General features: G+C 35.0%; 1 protein-coding gene across 13 annotated transcripts in view; it reads right to left on the reverse strand.

The window, feature by feature from the left end:
• Abi1 (abl interactor 1) overlaps positions 1 to 25,544 on the reverse strand; it is a 107,608-nt gene that overhangs the window by 58,452 nt on the left and 23,612 nt on the right. For all 13 annotated transcript variants that reach the window (XM_026408591.2, XM_026408587.2, XM_026408590.2 and 10 more), the window contains exon 2: positions 12,742 to 12,909. In XM_026408591.2, the coding sequence (XP_026264376.1) occupies positions 12,742 to 12,909 (168 nt within the window). The remainder of the gene's footprint in view (positions 1 to 12,741; positions 12,910 to 25,544) is intronic.

Raw genomic sequence — 25,544 nt, forward strand, 5'->3', positions numbered from 1 at the left:
CAGAACCCAGTTGCCCCAAGCTCAGCGCACGCTCCACTTGGAGCTGGCCTCCACCAGCAGTCTCCGCAGTTTCCTCAGTCCTGGGCCAGGTTAGCCCAGGGAACCAGAATCCAGCTGCTCAGTGCCCGGCGCACGCCTTGCCAGGCACGAGCCTCTAGGAGGATTCTCCACAAGATCCCCAGTCCCGAGCCTGAGCAAGAAATCTGTCTGCTAGATGCAGGCAAATACCAGCCTGAAATCACCTGTTCCGTATCTGAATGAGCTGAGATCAGTAGAACATGGGGATGATTACATCATCTCTCTGAAATGGCGGCTGCTGTCCTCCTCTGTGGTCCGACGGTGTCTGGAACCAAACTGGACCGCTTCTCTCCTCTGTCTCAAAGCCGGAACTCAGCACTAAGTGCTGCCAATGTACCACTGGTGGGAGCCCCCCCGAATCCATATGCTGCTCCCCTGCTCCGGCACCTTGCCGCTCCCCAGCACGCGCCCCAGACTCCAGCAGCGGGGCGATTGTCTATCAGGCTATGCGACCCTCTGTGCGGAGAAATGGAGCTCCCACAGCAGAACCTCGCACGATGGAAATCTGTCCACTAGATTCTGGAGCACCTCAATTTCACTGGAAATTCCCAACAAGATAGCCTTCAGCCGTTTCACATTGTCTTTCTCCCGCTCAGTGACGCGGCGCACTGGGGTGATGCACTCCCTTCGCCGCCCTAAAAACACTCTGGTGGGAGCCGTAGCCGGGAGTTCCGTGCGGTGGGTCCCGCGCCACTCCTGATTCCCCCCGTGCGTGCAGGGCTGTTCGAAGTGCCCGGCGGTCAGGGCTCGTTTGTCGTGTGGGCGGGGCCCTTTGCAGAGCCCGGTGGGCGGGAGCTGTTCACAGGAGCGGGGTGGGGGTGGGGGGTCGTGGTTTGTAGCTCCGAACCGGCTGGGGGTGGGGTGGGGGGGTGGGGGTGTTGTTTGTAGCGCCAAACCGCCAGAGGCAGTTCACAGACTCAGGCCTGCGGGGCCCAGTCCAGCCGCCACTTCGGCCGGTGGGATTGTGTCCCTGATCCGCGCTCCGAACCGGCTGGGGGGGGGTGGGGTGGTGGGAGTGTGGTTCCTAGCGCCGAACCGCCAGAGGCAGTTCACAGACACAGGCCTGCGGGGCCCAGTCCGTATGTTCGCTGCAGTTCAGCGGCGGCCGGCGGGATTGTGTCCCTGGTCCGCATTGCCGAGACTCACTCGCCTGAGACAGACTGACCCCTCACACAGACTTACTAGTTATCGGCAGGTCTCCTATCAGTGGAATATTGTTAGAAGTTCCTCAGCAGGACCCATGCAAGTGTATTTGTGTCTCTCTGATCCCGTTAAGGCAGAGGTATAGAAAATGCTGCCTGCTCGCCGGCCGCCATGTTGGAACCCCCCTTTCTTTTTTTTAAAATATTTTTTTAGTTTATTTTTTAGGAATTGACACAATTCCTTTATTTTACCTATTTATTTTTATAGGGTGCTGAGGATCAAACCCAGCACCCCGCACATGAGAGGTGAGCACTCTACCGCTGAGCCTGAGCCACAGCCACGGCCACAGCCACAGCCACAGCCACAGCCACAGCCCTGGCACATTATTTTCTACTGGTAAGCTACTAAGTAGAGAAATAAGATTTTTCCCCTCAAAGTATAGCCTTCAAAAGTATATTCTTCAATTCTTTGAATAAGCAGCAGCACTGGATATAACCACTGGATTCCAAGTTCCAATGCCCCGATAGATAAGCTTTCTGAGTATCAAGAGGCAGAGGCAGTTCAGGCACCAACACTCGCAGAAACCTTGGTTTGAAATCTCTGAATCAGTTTTTTTTTCCAACATTTATTTTTTAGTTGTAGGTGGACACAATACCTTTATTTTATTTTTTATGTGGTGCTGAGGATTGACCCAGTACCTCACACGTGCTAGGCAAGCGCTCTTTCTCTGAGCCACAAACCAGGCCCTGAACCAGGTTCTTAAAGTCAGTAATTCTAGTGGCATCATCAGTGCTAATGGTTTCCACAGTGGATCAGTATGAGTTCTAGGATCTATTCATGAAAACCTAATTCATACTTTAAATGGCTAGAATGGTTTCTGTTTCTGGGACTTTGAATCACCTATTTAAATACACTAAGTAACACCTTACAGGGAAAAAAGAAACAACAAAAGAAAGTGAGAAATACCAGTGTAAGAAAGACTAGTCAACTGTGATGTATAGGTTAGACCTTAAGATATGTGAGAAAATAATGAAGAATGAGACTAGATTCAATATCTTGAAATCTTTCTATGACCATAAAACATTTTAAGTTCCTGAATCTAGGACTGGTCAAACAAAGGAATAGTTATTTATCTAACATGCATATCATCTCAACTTTGATTTTCAATACCTTTCTAATTTGGGCAGGGGTGGGGGGTGTCTGGGAATTGAACCCAGAGCCTTGTGCATGACAGGCAAGCACTCTACCATCTGAGCTATATCCCCAGCCCCCACAACACCTTTCGCTTGAGTATTTGTCATCTTTTCTTGTTTTTTTCACAGGAACATTAATTTTAGGTTACATTCTACGTATGGTAAGTAATATCTTAAATAAATTCTAGACCTTGTTATAGTCTTCTGGAAAGTATAGTAAACTTACATTGATTTCAAACTTTCTCTTCTAAGATGGGTAGCAACTAACATCTGCTTCTCATCAAAGAGGATAATGTTTTCTAGTCTTTTCCAGCTTCTACTGACTACCATCAATCCTTGACTGATGCTCATCATTCCCATCTCTACTACTGTTTTTATATCACTTTCTGATCTTTATGTCAGATCCTCCTCTACCTCCCTTTTATCAGGACATCTGTTATTACATTTATGGATCACTATATAATCCAGGATAATATCCTCAGTTTAAAATCTTTCATTTTTATCTATAAAACCCCTTCTGCCATACAAGGTAACATCCACATTTCCGAAGATTAGGACCTGGATATTTCTGAAGGCTATTAGTCAGTCTATCACAGCATAGTTCATCTTAGAAAGATCAGATGTGTACATAAATCAGAGTACTGAACAAGTACAGTTAAGTTAACCAATCAAGTTAGCACTATTGAATGCTGCTAGCCATTGGACACAAATTCAACATATTGTGTTTTTTTGGTTTTTTTGTTTTGTTTTGTTTTGTTTTTGGATGACATTCATCAATCCACATTATATCTTTTTGCCAATAGTGAAAATTCTGGTAAAAAGTTTATATCCATAGTAGCTGACAAAAAGTATAAAAGTGATGATGCTAAAGATAAAGGTGCTGAATGAGTTTGTCAGGACAGTCATAACAAAGTATGATAGATGTGATGACTGAACAGAAATTTATTTTCTCAGAATTCTAGAGGCTGAAGTCCAAGATCAACATGTCAATGGGGTTAAATTTGACTGACATCCTCTCTCCTTGGCTTACAGGTGGCCATTTTCTCCTCATTTTATAAGGATATCAGTCATACTGGATTAGGACTCCCACCCAAATAACCTCATTTTAACCTGTCTCTTTTGAAGACTCTATTTCCACAGTCACTTCTGAGATACTAGGAGTTAGGCCTTCAACAAATGAGTTTGAGGGACAGAGGACAACTTGAAGAGTAGCACACTTGATTTTAAAATTCTTGAAACACCTTTAGTAAATTGGTTAAGGAAACCTAACATAAATATCAGCAATCCACTGGGGGTAAGGAGAAGTGCCTTACTTGATGTTATAGACAAGGGTACCAAAAATATCACAGACCAAAGACATTTGATAAGAACAGACCAAAAACTCAACAAAGAGGCAAATAAAACTATCAGTAGAAACTTATTATCAATTTGGAAGTTTTTTTTAAAATGTTAACATGTAGACTTGTGGTATAACTAAGTAGTAGTACATGCTTAGTATGAATGAAGCCCTAGGTTCAAACACCAGCACCACCAAAACAAACAAACAAACATTAAGGCCAGTACATGAAATTGGAAATACATATCCATAGGGACTAAACTGCAATAACTACATATAGCAATGGTTCTCAACTGTGGTCTAAAGACTCCTGGAGTCCCCAAATAGTTCTCAACTTTTCCAACTATCTGTGTGAAGCCAAACTTTCTTTTCCTAGTTCAACCAAAACAATAAATCACAACAGAATGAATACAGAAACAGATCTGAGAATCTAGTTTTCTTCTAATAACAAAAGATATGTGTAGAAATTATAAAACAATGCTTCACAAAAATCTTTGGTTTTGATAAGTTATTTTTCATTAAAATGTTAACTGTATTAACTTATAATGCATTTATCTTATTGTTAAATGAGCTAGCAAATTTTTGTGTTAATTTTTGATAGGTATTGAACTGTCTACCCACATAATCCAAAGCCCTTTCAGATGCTCAAAAATGTAACATGTAAAAGGATCCTAAGAAAAATACATTTGAGAACCCAGAATATTGATACGGTTAATTAGTTCTTTCAATCTAGGAGCCTTGCCCCTAGCTTGCTACACAGTGCTCATAAATGACTAGGTTTGCCTACATAAAACTAAATGGTCCCCTAAGAGTTGCACCTAATTCAAGAGCTCATTATGTAAGGTATTTACTCACCCATACAAAAATAGAGGATGGACATTCCTATATATATGAGAATGCATTTACAATTAGAAGGCACTGTGGTACAGAAAAGAAAACCAGTAAGTCATTTTTAAGTTAAGATGCCCAGCTTTTGATTTCGAAAGGCATCCTAGCTCTGTACAACTTTATGCAAATCTTTTATTTTTCTGAGTGTCAGTGTTATGAACCATAAAAAAATTAAAGGCTAAACAAAATGATCTAATATTGTCAGCTGCAGTAATACCAGCACTCTGAAGGTTGAGGCAGAAGGATGTCAAGTTCAAGGACAATCTAAGAAACCTAGTGAAACTCTTCCCCAACATAAAAAAAACAAACGAGCTGGGAACATAACTCAATGGTCAAGTGTCCCTGGGTTCAATCCCTAACATGGCAGAAACAAACAAAATAAACAAAAAAGACCTAATTTCTTTATGGTTCTAAATTCCAAATTTGTGAAAAACTCAAAATTCCAAATGGAAAAGGAAATCAAAATGGATAGTAATAATCATTCTACAGAGCAAAGATTAATTGTGATAAAGTTAAAAAGTGGGTAATTTGGAAAATTTTTAATATTGACAGATTTACTCTTAATATTACTGTCTATATTTTAGATTAGAAAGCAAATTTTTAACTAAAAGCATACCTCCTTGCATGCAAGGCAAGACAGAAATAAATTTCTCATAAAGCCCTGAGAGTCAAAAAAAATTTCTTTCAGTACAATGAGTTCATTCAAGTAATAACTGAAGAACAATAATTTGGAGTAGCAAGGAAATAGTCTTTCTACTTCTCCAATAAAGAATAATATGCCCAGGGCTGGGATGTAGCTCATGAGAGAGTGCTTGCCTGGTATACACAAGACCCAGGAATCAATTCCTAGCACCACAAAAGAATATACTGTCCTCCTCCAAAAGCTTATCTCTAACTGAATTAAACCAACTAGATTTAAATTATGTTTAAGAGTCCCAAGTATTTCAAAATAAGTTACAAATGAAATACTTCATTTCTTCCCTTTGAACTTTTTCCCATGACTCTCAGTAAATCAACTGATAGGAGCTAAATTTTTAAATCTATTGAAAACCTCTCCAGTTATAAGAATTAAAATAGCTTCCACATTATGAGAAATGAATTTGTTTTTTAAGCTTTTTAAATTTTTTTTAAATTATACATGGACGCAGTATCTTTATTTTGTTTATTTTTATGTGGTGCCAAGGATGGAACCCAATGCCCCACATGTGCGAGGCAAGCACTTTACCACTGAGCCACAATCCCAGCCCCAAATTTGGTAAGCTTTAATAGTCTCAGCAAAATACAGAGAACACGTATAATTAAAGGGAGAAAATAATTTTATGTTTTGTTACTTAAAAACATGTACAGGCAGTCCTTACTTGGCACAGTTCTGATAGACATGAATTTTAGTCAACCACATTTTAGTTAAATAACACCAATTCCCTAACAACATAGTTCAAATTTCAGTTAACACAAGAATTGTAATTCCATAAAGTACAAACATTGCTAGTAGTTATTCAGCACACAAATCACCACATAAATATCAGATGAGCATCGTGACTAGTGACCAATCATGTCACTATTTTGAAGTTCATTTAGTGAAATTATACCTTTATTATTTGGTTCATCAAATAATGCAAAGTATGTAATTCCCCCAATGATAAACCACTGTGTGATATCTTACAAAAAGAGGAACTGGCCAACAAAGATGAAATTGCAGCAAAAACATGAAAAGTAATAATGCTACAAAGTGAAATTCAAAAAGAGAATGTAAATGGCTTGTAAAAGTAGTTGAATGTAAGAATGTTGACATTGTTGCCACTTGAGACACTCTATAAATACTGAGGAACATTGTGAAGGTGAACATGACATAAATGAACAAAGCAGTTGAGATAAAAAGGTGATGCTATTACAGACGAAGTGATATTTCATATTAATGAAACTCTCGGGGATACTTCACAATATTGAAAAACCAAAGGACAAAATATTGAGAGCTGACCCACATTTCGAAAGTAGTACAACCATTCACAAGGCACAGAAAAGATGTTTGCTTCATAACAAAACTTAACTATACTATTAGAAGGCAGCATGCCTGGTCACTTTTTATAATCTCCAACAACCACGTAAACTAACAACTGCTGGTACACTGAATATACAGTGATTCTCTGGTTATAATCAATGTACAAGTTATTAACTGCCATTCGTGCTGCCCACCTATAATTCCACAGTTTGGGAGTTGAGATAGAAGGATCACAAGTTCAAACCAGCCTCAGCAACTTAGCAAAACCCTAGGCAACTCAGCTGAGACCCTGTCTCTAAATAAAATATTAAAAGCACTGGAGATGTAGCTCAGTGGTTAAACATCCATGGGTTCAATCTCTGGTAACCAAAAAAACAAAAAACAAAAAACAAAAACATTAGGTTCTACTATAATTTTCCCCAAGTATCTTTCACAGAAGGATTTATTTTAATAAGTAAAATATTTACTATAAACCAATCATTTGCCAGTGGTCATCCTAAAGACCCAGGATGGACCACTTTATAATAATAGATTCTGTTCTATATAGAGTATTATTTTAGCAAAATTCCAATCTATATCCATTTTGTTCTAAAATCCACAAAGGAAATAAAATATCACAAAACCTGAAAACAATATAGAAGCTGCTGAAAAAATTAAACAAAGAATTACTTATGAACTAGCGATTCCACTTCTGAGTATATACTCAAAGGAATTAAAAGCAGAGTTTTCAAGATACTTGTACCCAGGTTCATAATTGCATTATTCACAATAGTCAAAAAGTAGAAAGAATTCAAGTGTCCATGGATATATAAACAAATGAACAAAATGTGATATATATATATATGTTATATATATCATGATATATTGAGAGAGAGAGATTGGAATGTTATTCATCTTTAAAAAGGAAGGAAATTTTGATACTCACTGCAACATGGATAATGAACCTTGAGGACATTATGCTAAGTGAAAACAAGCATGTCATAAGTATTCTATGATTCTACTTACGTGAGGTACCTAGAGTAGTCAAATTCATAGAGATGGAAAGTATAATTGTGTTTGTCAAGGATTGTTGGCATCCAGGTACAGAGTTTTAGTTGAGGAGATAAAAAATAGTTCTGGAGATGGATGGTGGTGATGGCTGCACAACAATGTATATACACTTAATGCCACTGAACTGTAACACTTAAAAATGGTGAAAATGATAAATTTTATGTTCTGTATGTTTTAGCTATAATAATAAAAGGGAAAAGGAAAAAACAGCAAAAAAATATTTTTAAGACATATGAAACAAAAATAATTCCCTACCACCAAACATTACATCTTAAAGGATAAGAGAGGAATAAAGGCCACCAAAACTTTGAGCTATAAAATAATTTCCAATAGTTAAAAGGACTTAAATCATATATTTTCCAATAAGAAATGGTATCTATGGTTAAATATAATTATTTTCCTAATGTTAAATCTCTTTGAAACTGATTTCTTAAAAGCATAAAAATAAGAACAAAGCATTATGGGGTTTTAAGACATACCTAGAAGGAAAATGCATGACACCAACAACACAAAGGTAGGAGAGAAACAGAATGAAAAACTGTTGCAAGGTCTTAAACAGACTATTTCAAGAGACTACCTTCATTTGGTAAGTTAAAGATATTTATCATGAAGACTAAATGGAAGCAGAAACAAACAAGGTGAGGGGATCTTAATGAAAAAGCGATCAGAGGATATAACAAGTCTAGGGATGTTATCTAATAAAATCATATATATAGATAACAAGAAATGATAAAAATCAAAGAGAAACACCCCAATCCAAAATTTCAGTTGCCAATGTCATCTTATTTTCCTCAATAATTAATAGAACAAGTAGAAGCAATAAAGATATAGAAGAACTGAACAACATTCAACCAACTGACCTAAAGAGTTTTAAGAGACAATACACACAATTACATCAAAATATGCATTGTTTTCAAATGCATACAAAACACTTACCAAAATAGACCATATTCTTTGGTACAGAACAATTCTTAGTAAATTGATAGGATAAAATCATATAAAGTATTATTCACAATAGCCAAGATATGGAATCAATTTAAGTGTCCATAAATGGATGAATGAATTAAAAAAAAGGGGGGGGACTAGAGAATACCATGCTAAGTGAAATAAGCCAATCTCAAAATCCAAATGTTTTCTCTGATAAGTGGATGCAGGGGGATAGGGAAGAATTAAGGAACTCTGGTTTGTGCAGAGGGGAGGGAGGTGGGGGTGCTGCGAGTATGGGAAGTATGGAGAAATAGACATTATAAACCTATATGCATGTATGATTATACTACTGGAGTGACTCTGCACCATGTACAGCCAGAGGAATGAGCAGTTGTGCTCCATTTGTGTACAATATATCAAAATACATTATACTGTAAAAATAAATAAATAGGGTGTGTGTGTGTGTGTGTGTGTGTGTGTGCCTGCATGTGTGCGTGAACATACTATATATGCGCACATGCGATAAGTGTTGAATACTATTCATCCTTAAAAAAAAGAAATATGTTTTCTTCTCTCAAAGAGAAAGGAAATCTTGCCTGGCGCAGTGGCACATGCCTATAATCCCAGCAACTCTGGAGGCTGAGGCACAGGAAGATCTCAAATTCAAAGCCAGCCTCAGTAGATAAGTGAGGCACTTAGCAGCTCAGCAAGACCCTATCTCTAAATAAAATGGTGGAGGCATGCAGGCTGGGGATTGGCTCAGTAGTTAAGTGCTAAATTAATAAATAAATAAATAGAGAGAAGGAGGAAATCTTGAGCTCTGCAACAATGGATAAACCTTAAAGGATATTATGATACTCAAAATAGGCGAGGCACAGAAAGATAAATACTGAATAAGTTTACTTTTTGAGATATGAAATTTTAAAATGTCAAGCTTGCAGAAGTAGAATGAGGGGTAAAGAAAAACAGAAACTTGATCAAAGGGTATAAAGCTTCAGTTATGCAGAATGAATAAATTTTGGAGATGTAATCCACACCATGGTGACTATAGTCAAAAATATGGTATTGTTGACGGGTGCAGTGGTACACGCCTTATAATCCCAGCAGCTGGGGAGGCTAGGCAGGAGGATCTTTAGTTCAAAGCCAGCCTACACAGCCTCAGCAACAGTGAGGTGGCACTAAGCAACTCAGTGAGACCCTGTATCTAAATAAAATACAAAATAAGGCTGAGGATGTGACTCAGTGGTTGAGTGTCCCTTAGTTCAATCCACTGTACCAAAAATATTACAATATTGTTTACTTGAAATTTGCTAGGACAGGGCAGTAGATCTTAAACACCCTCACCATACCAAAAAATGGAAAACTATGTGAGGTGATGAATATGTTAATTAACTTGATAGTGGTAATAATTATGCAACATATATATATATATCAAATATGTATGTATATCTAAACATTATATTGCACACGCTACTATACCTTAATAAAGTTGGTAAAAAAAACTAATTATCTACTGAAGAAATGTTAAAAAACACAAAGCATAATTTTCTGATTACATGGATTTAAATTAGAAACCAACAGCAGAAATATCCTTGCAAAATCCCTACATATCTGGAAACTAAATAACACCTTTCCAAATAGCCCCTGTGACAGAAAGAAATAAAAAAGCAGAATTAATCCCAAGGTAAATAAATGAAATAAAAAAGATCAGAATGAGGGGGCTGGGTATATAGCTCAGTTGGTAGAGTGCTTGCCTTGCATGCACAAGGCAGTCAGTTCAATCCCCAGCACCACCAAAAAAAAAAAAAAAAAAAATCAGAATGAAAATCAATGCTATAGAAAAAACAATACAGAAAATTAATAAAACCAAAGCTGTTTTTTAGAACAAAGAAATTAGTAAACCATTCATATTAACAAATTAAAAAAAGACATTGATTACTAATATCAAGAATGAGTAATAGTACATCACTACTGATTCTACAGATATTAAAAGGATAGAGGATTGTTCAAAATAGCTTTAGATCCAACAAATTAAGTAAAATGGCTAAATTCCTGGAAAGATGGAAAGCTTACTCAAGAAGCAGATAGCTAGAAAATGTATGTACTAAAAATACATTTTCTGTATCTATTAAAGAAATTAAATTTATAATAGTTTAAAAACCTTCCCACTGAGAAAACTATAGGTCCACATGGAATACTTCCCAACACAGCCTGTAAAACCAGCATTATGCTAATACCAAACCATCACAAAATAAACAAAACTAGAACAAATAATCCTCAAGAGCACAGAAGCAAAAACTCCTAACAAATTTATAACAAATTAAATTAAGCCTAACAAGCTGTGAAATTGGTAATACATTATAGTCAGCCAGGCTTTACCCCAGAAAAAAAACAACAGTTTAACATTAAAATTACAAAATGAAAAACAAAAACAATGTGATTCACCATATTAACAGACATTTTAGAAGTATGGTCATTTCAATAGATGCCCAAAAATAATTTGACAAAATCCATTATCTATTATGATAAGAACATTATCTGTTCCTAATAAGAGAAACCTATGACTCTATGGTATAATCACTCTAGAAAACACTTTAGTAGTTTCTTATAAACAGATACCTACTATATGAACTACGTATTCAGAAATATTTAATCAAGGAAAAAAAAAAAAAAACACTTGACCATACAGAGCTCTATATACAAATGTTCACAGAAGTTTTATTTGTAAAAACCAAAATATGAAAATATACCAGATTTCAAATAACATGTAAATATGGAAAATGTGCAACAGAAACCACTGAGCAATAAAAAGAAGCAAAATCTTTTTATACACTACATGGATGAATTTCAAAGTAACCATGTATGTGAAAAAAGCTTTTGCAAAAAAGGGGGGGATGGTGGTACATATTATATGATTCTGTTTATATAAAATTCTACAAAATGTAAACTAATCTATATTGACAGAAAGTCTGAGGACAGGGTAAAGGGGGGGATGGAGGGAAGAATTAAAAAAGAACACCTGTTTATTATCTTAATTGTGTTGATGGTCTCATGGACATCTGTGTATGTCAAAATAGATCAAAAACTATAAAATTTAATTGTGCACAATTTATTTTACCTCTAGCTATTTGAAGAGTGGGAACAGTTGCACAACAATGTAAATGTACTTGTTGCCACTGAAGTGCACATTTAAAAATGAGTTAAATGCCAAGCATGGTGGCACATGCCTATAATTCCAGCTACTTGGGAGGCTGAGGCAAGAGGATCACAAGTTCAGCCTGGACAACTCAGCAAGACCTTGTCTCAAAATAAAAAGGGTTGGGGATGTAGTTCAGTGGCACTTGCCAATCATGTGCAAGGTCCTGGGTTCAATCCTCAGTACCAGAAAAACAAAACAAAAAAGATTTAATTGGTCATTTTAATGTTTATTTTAGTACAATTTTTTAAAGGCCTCGTAAAAACAGTAAGTTACTGAATTTAAAACTGATGCTAAATTCGATAATGATTACAGTCAGTAATAAGACAAAGAATTCATATTTCCAGTCTGTCTACCATATTCACCACGTTTTGTCTGTAATGAACTACAATTTACAACAGTAGTTCCATAGTAGAACTGAAAAGACTCCTATCACTTAGTGATGTCTTAACATCCTAACATAATGCATAATGCATAAATCATGTGTTCTATGGTGATATTAAAGTAAACATATCTACTGTGCTGCCAGTCATCTAAGAGGACAGCATATATAATTATGTACATATTATACTTCATGGTGATATGTAACAACTATGTTATTAGTCTGTGTACTTACTATACTCTTTATCAGTATGTTAGAGTGTATTACTTTATTTAAAAAAAAATTAATGCATAATAGTATGCCATACCCAGCAACAGCCTCATACAACTTGTGTTTGCTGCTCTTGATGGCATCAAGAAGCTACGTCAACTGATTGATTCAGACCACCTAGGTGTATAAAGGTATACTCTACAATGTTCACAGAATAAATCACCTACTGACAGATTTCTTGTAATACATAACTGTCATTAAGCAATGTACAGTGGTACTTCTTAGATATAAGTTGTCATTTGATGAAATGTAAATATAAATGTGTTTACAAACCGTTACCTGTGAGATATGATTGATGGAAGACTCCATTCTCCGAAGCTGAGAGGCCTGGATGTCCAATAATTGGAGTACATTGTTGGCCAATGCATTTATTTGATAAGCAACACTAGCTAGAGATTGAGTTGTATATGCTTTGGTCTCTTCTAAAGCTTTTCTCTTGTCTGTAGCCTGAAACAAGAACAAAAACAATCAATATTTACTTAGATTAATATTCATTATGCATTTATTCTATAGAAAGACAAAATTATAATTTTAATTTTAAAAAGCCTAATTCAATCAAAAAATTACTGCACCAATATTATTATAGTCTCGGGATACTGAATTAAGCTGAATGACAGAAAAATAATTTTTTTAAATACTGACCTTGTAATCTAAATTCACTTACTAGCTTTTGTCACTTTTTTTGTGATTCCTTAGGATATTCTGTACGATCATGCTGTCTTTAAATAAAAACAATTTTATTTATTATTCTCAATCTGTATATCTTCAGTGTCTTTTTATTGCTCTACTACACTGACTGGGGATTTTAATATAATATTGAATAAAAGTAGCTGCTCCCAACAGAGGAAACACATTGTCTTTTACCATTAAAACACAGAATAAAGGTTTTCCACAGATGCTCTTTTTGAGAATATGGAAGTAAGTCTTGGTTATTTTCACTATTATAGAGTTTCATCTGCCTATTTTTTACTTTTTCAGTGTACAGGTTATACACATCGTTTTCTCTCAGAAAACAATGCCTGCTTTAAACTAAAGTCTGTTGTTCCTTTCCTCTCAGGCATAAAGTTACATTTTATTTCTCCACTTCCTTTACTATATGATCATGTAAATAAGTAGCACTAATGAAATGTCAGTGGAAATGATGCCACTTCAAGGCCTGATCATAAAAACCTCCCATGCATGTTCCACAGCAATAAAGTAAAATGTTTGTATCAAAACAATAAAGTTGTGTTTAGCAGAAACCAAGATTTATAATGCCTCTATTTTTAAATTTGAAGTAATTAAAATTAGATAAAATTTTAAAATTTATTTTCTCAGTCTTGCCATACTTTAACTGCTAAATAGCCACATGTAGACTGAAATTACCTTATTGGGAGATACAGTTCTAGTCATAGTTAATTTCCTCTAAAAACTATCATTTGAAAGTTAAATCTACACACAAATTACCATTGCCAACTTACTTTGATTTTGTAAGTTTAGTATCCAAGAACTGGTCTTCCTCCCCTAGATATTTTCACTACATAAATACCAAACGTTAGTATCTTCCAAAGGTCACACAAAACTGATTATAACATAGGAGACAAGGGCTGCAGATATAGCTCAGTTGCTAGCATGTACAAGGCACGGGGTTCAATCCCCAACACCAGGCACATCAATGTTCATAGCAGTACAATTCACAACAGCTTAACTGTGGAACCAACCTAGATGCCCTTCAATAGATGAATGGATAAGAAAAATGTGACATATATACACAATGGAATATTACTCAGCAATAAAAGAGAATAAAATCATGGTATTTGCAGATAAACGGATGGAATTAGAAAAAAATAATGCTAAATGAAGTTAGCCAATCCCAAAAAAACAAATGCCGAATGTTTTTTTTTTTTTAATATAAGGAAGCTGATTCATAGTGGGATAGGAAGAAGGAGCATGGGAGGAATAGACAAACTGTAGATAGGGCAGAGGGATTGGAGGGAGAGGGAGGGGGCATAGGGTAATTAATGATGGTGGAATGTGATGATCATTATTATCCAAAGTACAGGTATGAAGACACTAATTGGTGTAAATATACTATGTATATACAACCAGAGATATGAAAAGTTGTGCTCTATATATGTAATATGAATTGTAATGCATTCTGCTATCATATAACAATAAAAATAAATAAATAAAATAATAATTTTAAAAATCATCTTTAAAAGAAAAGTTAATTGTTTTAAATAGTTAACCTTAAAAAAATAAACAAGTAACCAAAGCTAAACCTGAAATACCTTAGATAATTAACTTTCTGAACATCTCATCTCATACATATAAACTTACTCTCTTCTTTTTCCTCTTTTTCATTTTACTAAATGAAAATCTGAGCTGGAGTGGAGCATCTTCTAAAGTAAAATTTACTTTTCTAAGTCATTTTCTCACCGCAGAAGGTGACACACAGGCAAAGTAATCTCTTCTTTTTCACTACCTGAAATAGAAATTACTAGCTATAATCAATCTCTCTCTCTCACCTACACATTTAATTGCCTTTCCTCTCACTTTCTCATCCTTCATCTATTACAAAAGGAAAAATCTTTAAAAACCTTCCTCCTTCTCTTTATTATATGTAAATGCCTGATCCCTCAAAGAAAAAGAGAACATCCTTGTCATGACTATCCCTAAAAAGTCAATTTAGGGAGACGGATGAGGCTCAGTGTTGGGATGTTTGCCTGACATGCATGAGACCCTGGGTTTGATCCCCAACACAGTAAAAAAAAAAGGTAGGGGGAGAGAAAGTAACAAAATTTAAATGAAAACAAATGCTATATACTTTTCAATTTTTTCTTGTTTCTGATTTTGAATGCATTAATTGTTGATATAATAGAAATAAGAGAAAAAAACAAATGAAAATGGAAATATTTATCATGGTCCTATCACTCAAATATATCAGCTAAAATTTTCTTCAAGTCATTCCACTACATGTATGTATGCATGCATGTAAAAAATATACCATAATTATATATCTTGCTTTTTTCATTTAACAATATACCATAAACCTTTCCCCACATAATATTCTTCCCTAGCATCTTTTTCAAAAAGTAATTTTCAATGACATCATGATTTATGATGGTAACCAGCGAGTGCCTACACTCACTTTAGTTCCTCTTTTAACCAAATTTTTCATTTGATGATTTTGGGGAGTGGAGGCGGGGGGGGGTGGGGTAGGGGACGTTGCTAGTCACTGAACTCAGGAGCACTTGACCACTGAGCCATATCCCCAGCCCTATTGTATATTTTATTTAGAGAAATGGTCTCAATGAATTGTTTAGCACTTCACTTTTGCTGAGATTAGCTTTGAACTCTCAATCCTCCTGCCTAAGCCTTCCAAACCAGTAGGATTACAGGTGTACACCCACTAGCTCTCATTTGATTTTAACTAAATAATCAATGATTTGGGCACAGTTAAAAATAAGTTCAAGTACAACTTCCTCTAAATTACCAAACAAGAGATAGCAATATTTCAAGATGTAGGACGTGAGAAGGAAATATATACAATTAATTATAAATATCTCCTAGTATAAATGATAACCCTATATGCTGTCCTTTAACGTCAGTAAACATCCTAGTTTTATGAATTCACATTTTACTTGGTTTTATAATGTTTGCAAAGGTTTATATCTAAAAGCCATTAAAATTTTAGTTTTTTGATTTTTAATGAACCCAGAATTCCTTTTAAACTCCACTTTAATACAGATATTTTTATATTACAGAAAATACCAATAGTCATTTTGTTCTAGCTCTTATCTTAAATCTTACTTTTTGAAATATTAGAACTGTCGATTTATTAAAAATACTTACTGATTTATAAGTTTAACAAAACTAACCATTTTCTTTCAACTTGTTACCACTGTTTTTTAGCTGCAAAACTTAAGTTTCAAGCATAACCTACTAGATAACTTTAAGAATATCATTTCTAAGTTAGAGTCCTATTGTACTAAAAGATGTCATATGTAAAAAAACAAAATCTTTATATGACACATACTATAGTATTGGCCTGCATAATAACATTTTGGAGTAACAGTATAACTTAAAATTTTCTCTTTCATTCTTACTTTGAATCCTTCCTTAAATGTTTACCTAGGGTACCAGAATATATTTTGCTTTCTTTGGAAACAATAATTTCTGTCCTAACCACAAACTATCTAATGATGCTGCTTAGGTAATAAAACAGGGGCCCAGTATACATTTAAAATTTAAAAGAAAAAAAAAGTTTCTGCCATCTTGTTTCCATGTCTTTAACTTACTATTTTTTCTAAAAATGTCATGTCTGTCATATATTTTATCATCTCGATTCCAAACCTACACTCAAGTTTCTCCAAATTCCAAAAGACTATATCTGTTTTATTTAATTCTGTATGATCCAAGAGCCAAATATTGTTCACTGCTCTTAATAATCTGCCTATTTCATCTCCTTAAAAATAGAACATCCTCAAACCGACCTGTCCCACCCCTCCTTTCAAAACACAGACATTATTTTAGAAATATAGCCAGGTGTCTTGCAGGATTTATCTGATGTTTCCTAATGGTTAGGTTCAGATTAAACATAGTGGCCAGAATACAGTAATACTATGAATTCCCACTACAGGTGATACAGCTTTTAAAATGACAGTATTTTTTTAACATTTATTTTTTAGTTATAAGTGGACACACAATACCTTTATTTTATTTTTTATGTGATGTTAAGGATCAAACCCAGTGCCTCACGCATGCTAGATGAGCACTCTACCTCTGAGCCACAACCCCAGCCCAACACTTATTTTTATTATTCTCTGCCAAGCTGCCAACACCAATTCTGCACATTCTGATGCTTGTACTTTCTTGAATTTGCCAGAAGATGTAAAACAAAACAAAACAAAAACAAAAATAAAAATCTAAGACAAAAACTAGAACTCTATTTTTCTTCAAATGGTCTTTAAATGTTTATTGGTAGAGGTTCCAAAAATCCAGCTGAGCCACCAATTAAACAAGCAAATTTGCACAAACACAAAGCATGGTAACTATTTCATAACTACTGCCTCACCAAAAAAGCTTATTTATGGCTATCATTAATTATAAAATACATCCCAATTTCAGAGCTATTAAGTAAGGTAAAGAGAAGGAAATTCTTAGAATTGATGAAATACAGTATATAAGAAACACACTTCTTGGCCTAACAGACTTTTTTAAAAGTATATTAATACAAATGAGAAAAATTAAAATTTCAAGTATTAGTATCTGCAAGAGGAAGATTTTTAAACACTATAAATTACAGAAAAACATCTACTTTGCTAAAGACCAATATAAGGTCTTTATTGGTTTCAGACCTGAAAAACCTCCCAGGAAAATTTCCTGGTCAATTTTGTGGGGAAGGATCAGAAGAATATACAGGCCAAGTGCTGGGACACTACTGACAACAAACCTATTAAGCACAAATCATAGGGGTTATAGTATACGTAAATTCAAATGCTCAAGTACCACTGAAAGAATCTAAATTTTCTCCAACAGAATTCTCATTCTAATAAAGGTGAAAATAAAAAGAAATCCTATCAGGTAATGGCAAATATTCAACCAAAACAATAAATTTTTTGCATACAATTCATGTTGAGACCTTATGTCGTAAACTTTAACACAACACATTGCCATCCCCTCCCACTTAAGCAACAGCCAACTAACTGCCTAGCAGCTCTTTCATTCACAGCAGCATCTAAAGGAAGTCTCTGCTGCCTGCTGTGTCTGATGGACAGGAATGGGAGTTGAGGCACACTCTTTTCTGTTTTGGAAACTAACAAAAAATAATTAACTGCTAATACATTTATTATATAAAATTTCAAACTCAACTACAATGTAGGGTATAGTTTTAAAACCTTCACAGTTAGTTTATATCCTCAGGGCATTTCCAATAAGAATATCTTAGGCAAATACATTCACTTAATACTGGGGAGTGCAAGCAAACAATATGTTTCACACATTTTTTAAATATGCATTGGTTTTCCACTTCTAAGAATTTATCCCAAAAGAAATAAAGACCAAAGTATGTTCAAACCACTTTTGTTTATAACAACAACAAAACAAAACAAAACAAAAAACTAGAACCAATCTAAATGCCTAATGACCAGGATTTTTAAAATGCATATATTAGAATACCATGCAGAGGGGCTGGGGATGTTGCTCAAGCGGTAGTGCGCTCGCCTGGCATGCATGCGGCCGGGGTTCGATCCTCAGCACCACATACAAAACAAAGATGTTGTATCCGCCGATAACTAAAAAATAAATATTAAAATTCTCTCTCTCTCCCTCCTCTCTCACTCTCTCTTTAAAAAAAAAAAAAAAGGAATACCATGCAGACAATAAAAATTATAGAGATCATCCTTACTGGACTTTTATTGCTTCCCCAACTATTCTTATAATTGTAAGGTTAAAACACTATAATAAATTCTTTTTTAAAACACAATATATATTTTTAGTTGTAGATAAAAACAATACCTTTATTTATTTAAAGTACTCTACCACTGAGCTACAATCCTAGCCCCTAATAAACTCTTTGTTCCATAAGTTACAGTGGTTCTGCTTCCCAATTTGAATACTGAGTTGATACGTCTTCCTTGTTGTAGCACAGTAACTGGGTCAAACTTGGTGAGTGGAATCCCATATTGCTAGTAAGCACATGCAAAACCTCCATACCCATAATCATCACATCTTTTTTATAAACTCACTATGCAAAGAGAGCTGAGAAATAGCTGAAATCCAGAGATACCATTTTGTCTAACTGATCATCAAGATGCTCCTCTTGTGAGGAGACATTCAGTAAAGGAAAAAACTGAATATTACTCTGCACCCATTCAGAATATATTTCCACATATTTAATCCCTATAATTCTATCCATACTCCTACCAAGTTCATAATAAGTCAATCTATTAGTTCCTGTCATGAATCACAGTAGACCCACATCTTTAACCTTTTCTCTTATAGATAAAATAAATAACTAGAGTGAACTAATGAAATCTTCACTGACTGGGAGAATTTCCCTTCACCATTGTCCTTTAGTCACCCCTGAGAGTGACTATGATGCTATAAATGTCTAAGCTATGCCTAAATTTTTTCTTCCTCAGTCAACTTGAACTCTTCATGAGGCCAGAGGTGTGACATTAAGTGAAGAATCAAATTAACAAGAGTATGAACCAAATAAAGTGTATAGATTTTAATAATAAAAGCAGTTTATAAAATTATTATGTACTTGCTGGGTGCAGTGGCACAAGCCTCTAAATGTCACATGCCAGTGATTTGGGAGGCTGAGGCAAGAGAATCTCAAGTTCAAGTACAGACCCAACAATTTAGCAAGATCCTTTGTCCAAAAAAAAAAAAAAGGAAGGACCGGGGATGGGCTTAGTGACAGAATGCCTTTGGATTCAATATCCACAAAAAACCACTATGTACTTGATTTTTTAAAAAACACGTATATATGCATACAAACAAAAAGTCTAAAAGGAAATACTTATTGGTTAGCAGTTATTTCTGGGTGATGAGAAATGGTAATTTTTATTGTTCATTATATTTTTCTGCATCCAATTATTCACAATAATTATTACTTCAAGAATTGGAAAAATTTTATTTTTACTAAGAATTTTTGATTACATAGGGAATTTTCTTGATCTCTCTTCAAAAGAAAAAGAATTCCAAAACAGGTATTTTTGTACACAGTATAATCTTTTGTTTGGTATGATTAGTATCTATACAAACTAATACACTAAATAACAAAAGCAGATACATTGGCATGTTCACTTCAATTTCAAGTAACTTGTGGGTTTTTTTGTTTATTGAGATATTTATTAGTTGTAGGTAGACACAATATCTTATTTCATTTTTATGTGGTGCCAAGGTTTGAATACCAGTGCCTCACATGTGCCAGGCAAGCGCCCTACCACAGAGACACAGCATCAGCCCCTTGTGTTATTACAATCTTTTTCTTTTTGTGGCATTTCCAAATGTTCAACAATTACATGTAACATTTTTACTGTAACCATCTTATAGACACCAAAAGACTAATAAGGCAATTAATACACTTTATTACCACCCCACCAAGGCTAAGGAGGCAAATGTAAAGAACTTGACTCCTTTGACACTAACATGAAAAATTAACCAATCCAGAAACAATTCCACTTTGGATTTTTCTTTTATTAAGAAATTATAAATGTTCCTTGCTGTTTAAGCCTAATTGTGTTTTACTGCTTACAGTCAATGCATCCTAAATGATTCAGCTTTTATAAGGATGGGGATGAGAGGAGATTAACTTTCAGAAAAAGATCCTGGCTGAACTTGAAAGTAACAATTTATAGTTATACCCCTAGTCACACAGGCAAAAGATCTCTTAGGGTAATTTAGTAATTAGTAATAGTTTCCAAATTATTGAAGCTATCTTCTAAAATACTATGCTAAATTTATAGCTAAGTGATACACAATCTTAATTACCTAAGAAATCATTTTAGTTTGCTGTTTCCATAAGGCAAATTATATTTTAATATGCATCACTAAGCTCTGATGACCATTAACAAGACTGGGTGGCTGAAATAACAATATTTTTTCTCACAGTTCTGGAGGCTGGGCCCCAAGTCCACAATCAAGGTTCCATCAGTGTTCTGTTTCTGGTAAGGGATGTCTCCCTGGCTTGCAGACAGCCAACTTCTCAATGTATCTTCACATAGCAAGAGAGATCAATCTCTGGTGTCTATTCCTCTTTTATAAAGATACCAGGTCTAGGACTCCACACTTATGACCTCATTCAATCTTAATTACCTCCTTAAAGGCCTTATCTTCTATAAAGTCACATAAGGAGTCAGGGCTTCAACTCATGAATAGGAGGGGGAAGGACATCCATAGCATAATCCTTCTCTTCAAACAGGAAATGTTGCCATCTTACAAATATCCAAAATTGCTAGGCACAATGGTGCAGGTCTATAATCTCAGCTACTCTGAAGGCTGAGAGTAAAGGATCACAAGCTGGGAAACTTAGTGAGACCCTGTCTCAAAAATTAAAGAGAGACAGGGATATAGCTCAGAGGTAGAGCACCCCTGGGCCAACCTCCAATACTACAGAAAGAAGAAAAAAAGAAAAAAGTACACACTTGATAAACTTTTAACAGCTATGTATTATTTGGTTTTCCAAGCATTCTCATAAATCTTGGTTTCACAAATGAAGGCACTAAATACAGCACTGAGAAAACTAATTTTTTCCTAAGATTCCCTAACTAATAAATGAAGGAGCTAGAACTAGAATGCAGGTCTGAATCATAGTCCAATGATCTTTACACAAATCTTATTATGCATTTGAGTATGAAACTTTGCCTCAGCTAATATTCTAGAAGAACAGCAGAATCAGCTTGGAGGCAAAGAAAGGCAAGGGCAAGAATTAGAAGACATGGTTCCTACCAGAATGAATGAACATGCTTGGAGATGAAAATGAACATCAGATTGGAGATGAGTGAGTCCAAGTAGAAGCAGGTTCATGAGAAATACAAAGCAAGTCTAGAGAAATCCTGCTCTTGAAAGCATAAGAAATTTGGACTTCATCCTGAAGTTAATAAGGAAACACTGAAACAAATTCAGGAAGAAAAGACAGGACTAGTTTTAAGCTTTAGAAACATTTACTTCAGCTATGCTTTTGTAAACTGGACTGGGTAAGTGAAAAGAGGATACAAAAATGGAAGTAGAGATTCTGTTGCAGAAGTACTCTAAGCCAGGCATAAGAAATATATCTTTATTTTAAATATTCCACTTAGCTTAATAATGAGAATAAAGAAAATATGGAAAGTTTAAAGTGAAAGACTGTTTCCAAAGACCACACAATGCCTCTAGGATCTGTAATTCTAAGAGTGAATGAAGTATAATTCAAATGTAGCAGAGTGAACCACTAAAGTACTGCCTTTAAGATAAGCCACTCCAAATCATTAACTAGTTTATGTACCACATGAATTTCAATTTACCAGAAGGGTAAAGGGAGGAGAATGAGGAAGTTGACTTGCTCAGGATTGCTGAAAATGTCTTTTTTTTTTTCTTCCTCTGAAAATGTCTTTGATCCATGAAACAATTGGTGTTCTATACAGGAGAGTAGAAGAAACAAACATTTAACACTGTTCTAAATCATCCTCACTGAAATAGTAAATTGACACCTTTGATCCATACCAAAACTAATGGCACTTTGCTAGAAAATTACTTAAGATATCTTTTTACAAAATATTAGATAAGGTATTAGTTAACATGGTCACACCACCATGGTGCACACCGGTAATCCCAGCAACTCAGGAGGATGAGGCAGTAAGTTCAAAGCCAAAATCATCAATTTAGCGAGGCCTTAAGGAACTTATTAGCAAGACCCTTAAAACTTGGGAGGCTACAGCAGAAGGATTTTGAGTTCAAAGCCAGCCTCAGCAAAAGCAAGGTACTACACAACTCAATGAAACCCTGTATATAAATTTAAAAAGATACAAAATAGGGCTGGGGATGTGGCTCAGTAGTCCAATGCACCCAAATTCAATCCCCAGTAAAAAAGGGAGGGGGGGTTTGCTGGGAATGTGGCTCAGTGATTAAGCACCACTGGGTTCAATCCTTGGTACAAAAATTAAGGTTACAATCAGAAAAATTATAAATGAGCAATTATAGAAGATGTTAAAGACCATTTTAATAGAGAAAAATGGAAACAATGAAATGAAACCAAGCAGACTTCCTAGAAATGAAAGACACAATCAATCAAATTAAAAACTCAACTGAAGGCATCACTAACAGATTAGATTGTATGGAAAATAGAATCTTAACCCTTAAAGAGGGACTGAAGACAGGCTATATGATCTTGAGTACACAGAAGGCAATAAAGGAAAAAAAATTATACAACATGACCAGAATATACAAGAACTCTGGGGCAACTTTTAAAAAACCAAACTTGAGAAACAGTGGGATGGAAGAGAACATGAAGATACAAACTAAAGCACAAAGAACATTTTCAATGAGTTAAAGAAAATGTCTCCCATTTCAAAAATAAGACAGACATCCACATACAGGAAGCTTATAGACTGCAAACAAGACCTAGTCAAATAAGCAGCTCACAAAAATATATCATAATCAAAATGCCTAACATAGAAAATAAGGAAATAATCCTAAAAGACACAAAAGAGAAATACCAGGTCATACTTAAAGGCAAACCAATAAGGCTCACTTCTTTTTTTTTTCTTAGCTCAGACCCTAAAATGAAGGACATCCTGGAATGAGATATTCTAAGCCCAAAAAAAAAAAAAAAAAAAAAACCAACTACCAGTGAAGGTTACTATACCCAGCAAAGCTCAGTATCAAATTAGAGAAGGAAATAAAAACTTTCCAAGGGTCTGGGGATATAGCTCAGTTGGTAGAGTGCTTGCCTAGGTTGAGTCCTGGGTTCAATCCCCAGCACCACCAAAAAAACAAACTTTCTAAATAAAGAATAAGCTAAAAGAATTCATAAGCACCAAAGTCAGCAATACAAAGAATACTCCAAGATAAACTTCACATAAAGAAACTAAAAAACAATTCTGAAAGCTCTAAAACATAAGAAGTTCAGCAGAATAATCCCCTAAATGAGAATTAAGACAGAATAAAATATAGCAAAACCACACACACACACACACACACACACACACACACACACACACACAAATGGTAACAAACCACAAACACATACATATATTAACACTGAATGTTAATCTCTACTCCCTAATTAAAAAATACAGATTAGCAGATCAAAAAACAAGACTGAACTATATGCTGTTTATAAGAGACTCATAGGCAAAGACCCACAGGCTGAAGTTAAAAGGAGATAGCAAACAAAATTCCATGTATGTGGTTCAAGAAAAGCAGATTTTTTATATGCCAAAGCAGATTTTAAGCAAAAATTAATAAGAAGAGGAAAACAAAAAAGGCCACTACATCCTAAGGAACACTTCAACAAGAAGATAGAACAATAGTAAATATTTATGTTCCAAATGTCAAAGCACCAAATTACATGGTAAAAACACTCTATGACATTAAATACCACATAGACACCAACACAATAATACTGGGAGGTTTTAATACACCCTTATCACCAACAGAGAAGTCATCAAAACATAAAATCAAAGATATCTCCAACCTGTTTTCTCTGATATAAGGAGGCTGACTCAGTTGGGTAGGGAGGGGAAACATGGAAGGAACAGATGAATTCTAGATGGGGTGGAGGGGTGGGAGGGCAAGGGAGGGGGCACGGGATTAGCAAGGATGGTAGAATGTGATGGACATCATTATCCAAAGTACATGTATGAAGACACGAATTGGTGTCAACATACTTTATATACAACCAGAGATATGAAAAGTTGTGCTGTATATGTGTAATAAGAATTGTAATGCATTCCACTGTCATTTATTTTTTTAAAAATCAATAAAAAAATATTTACAAAAAATATATCTCCAACCTAAACAACACTGTAAATTAAATGGACCTAATGGACACCTACAGAATATTCCACCCCAAAACAGCTGAATTTAACTTCTTCTTAACTGGGCATGGATATTTTCCAAAATAGATCATATTATAAGCCACAAAGCAAATCTTAAACAAATACCACAAAAGTGATATAATTCCATCAGATCATAACAGCATGAGCTAGAAATCAACAGCAAGAAAAACAGAAAACTCACGGAGATTGAACAATACTCTTTTTTTATTTTTATTTTTTTAGTTGTAGGTGGACACAATGCCTTTATTTTTATTTATTTACTTATTTTTATATGGTCCTGAGGATTGAATCCAGTGCCTCAACCAGGCTAGGTGAGCAATCTACCACTGAGCCACAATATCAGCTCCCTCCAATTCTGTCTCAAAGAATAAATCAAAGAATAAATGGGACTAGAAATCAAGAAATTCTTAGAAACGAATGAGAACAGAAAAAAAAACATATCAAAATTTCTAGGATAGTACAGACAGCAGTTCAAGAGTAAAATTAGAGATCCCAAATAAATAAACTTATGTTCTACCTCAAAGATTTAGAAAAAGGACAAACGAACCCCAAATG

This window comes from Urocitellus parryii, chromosome 9, assembly GCF_045843805.1.
Source record: "Urocitellus parryii isolate mUroPar1 chromosome 9, mUroPar1.hap1, whole genome shotgun sequence".
NCBI lineage: Eukaryota > Metazoa > Chordata > Mammalia > Rodentia > Sciuridae > Urocitellus > Urocitellus parryii.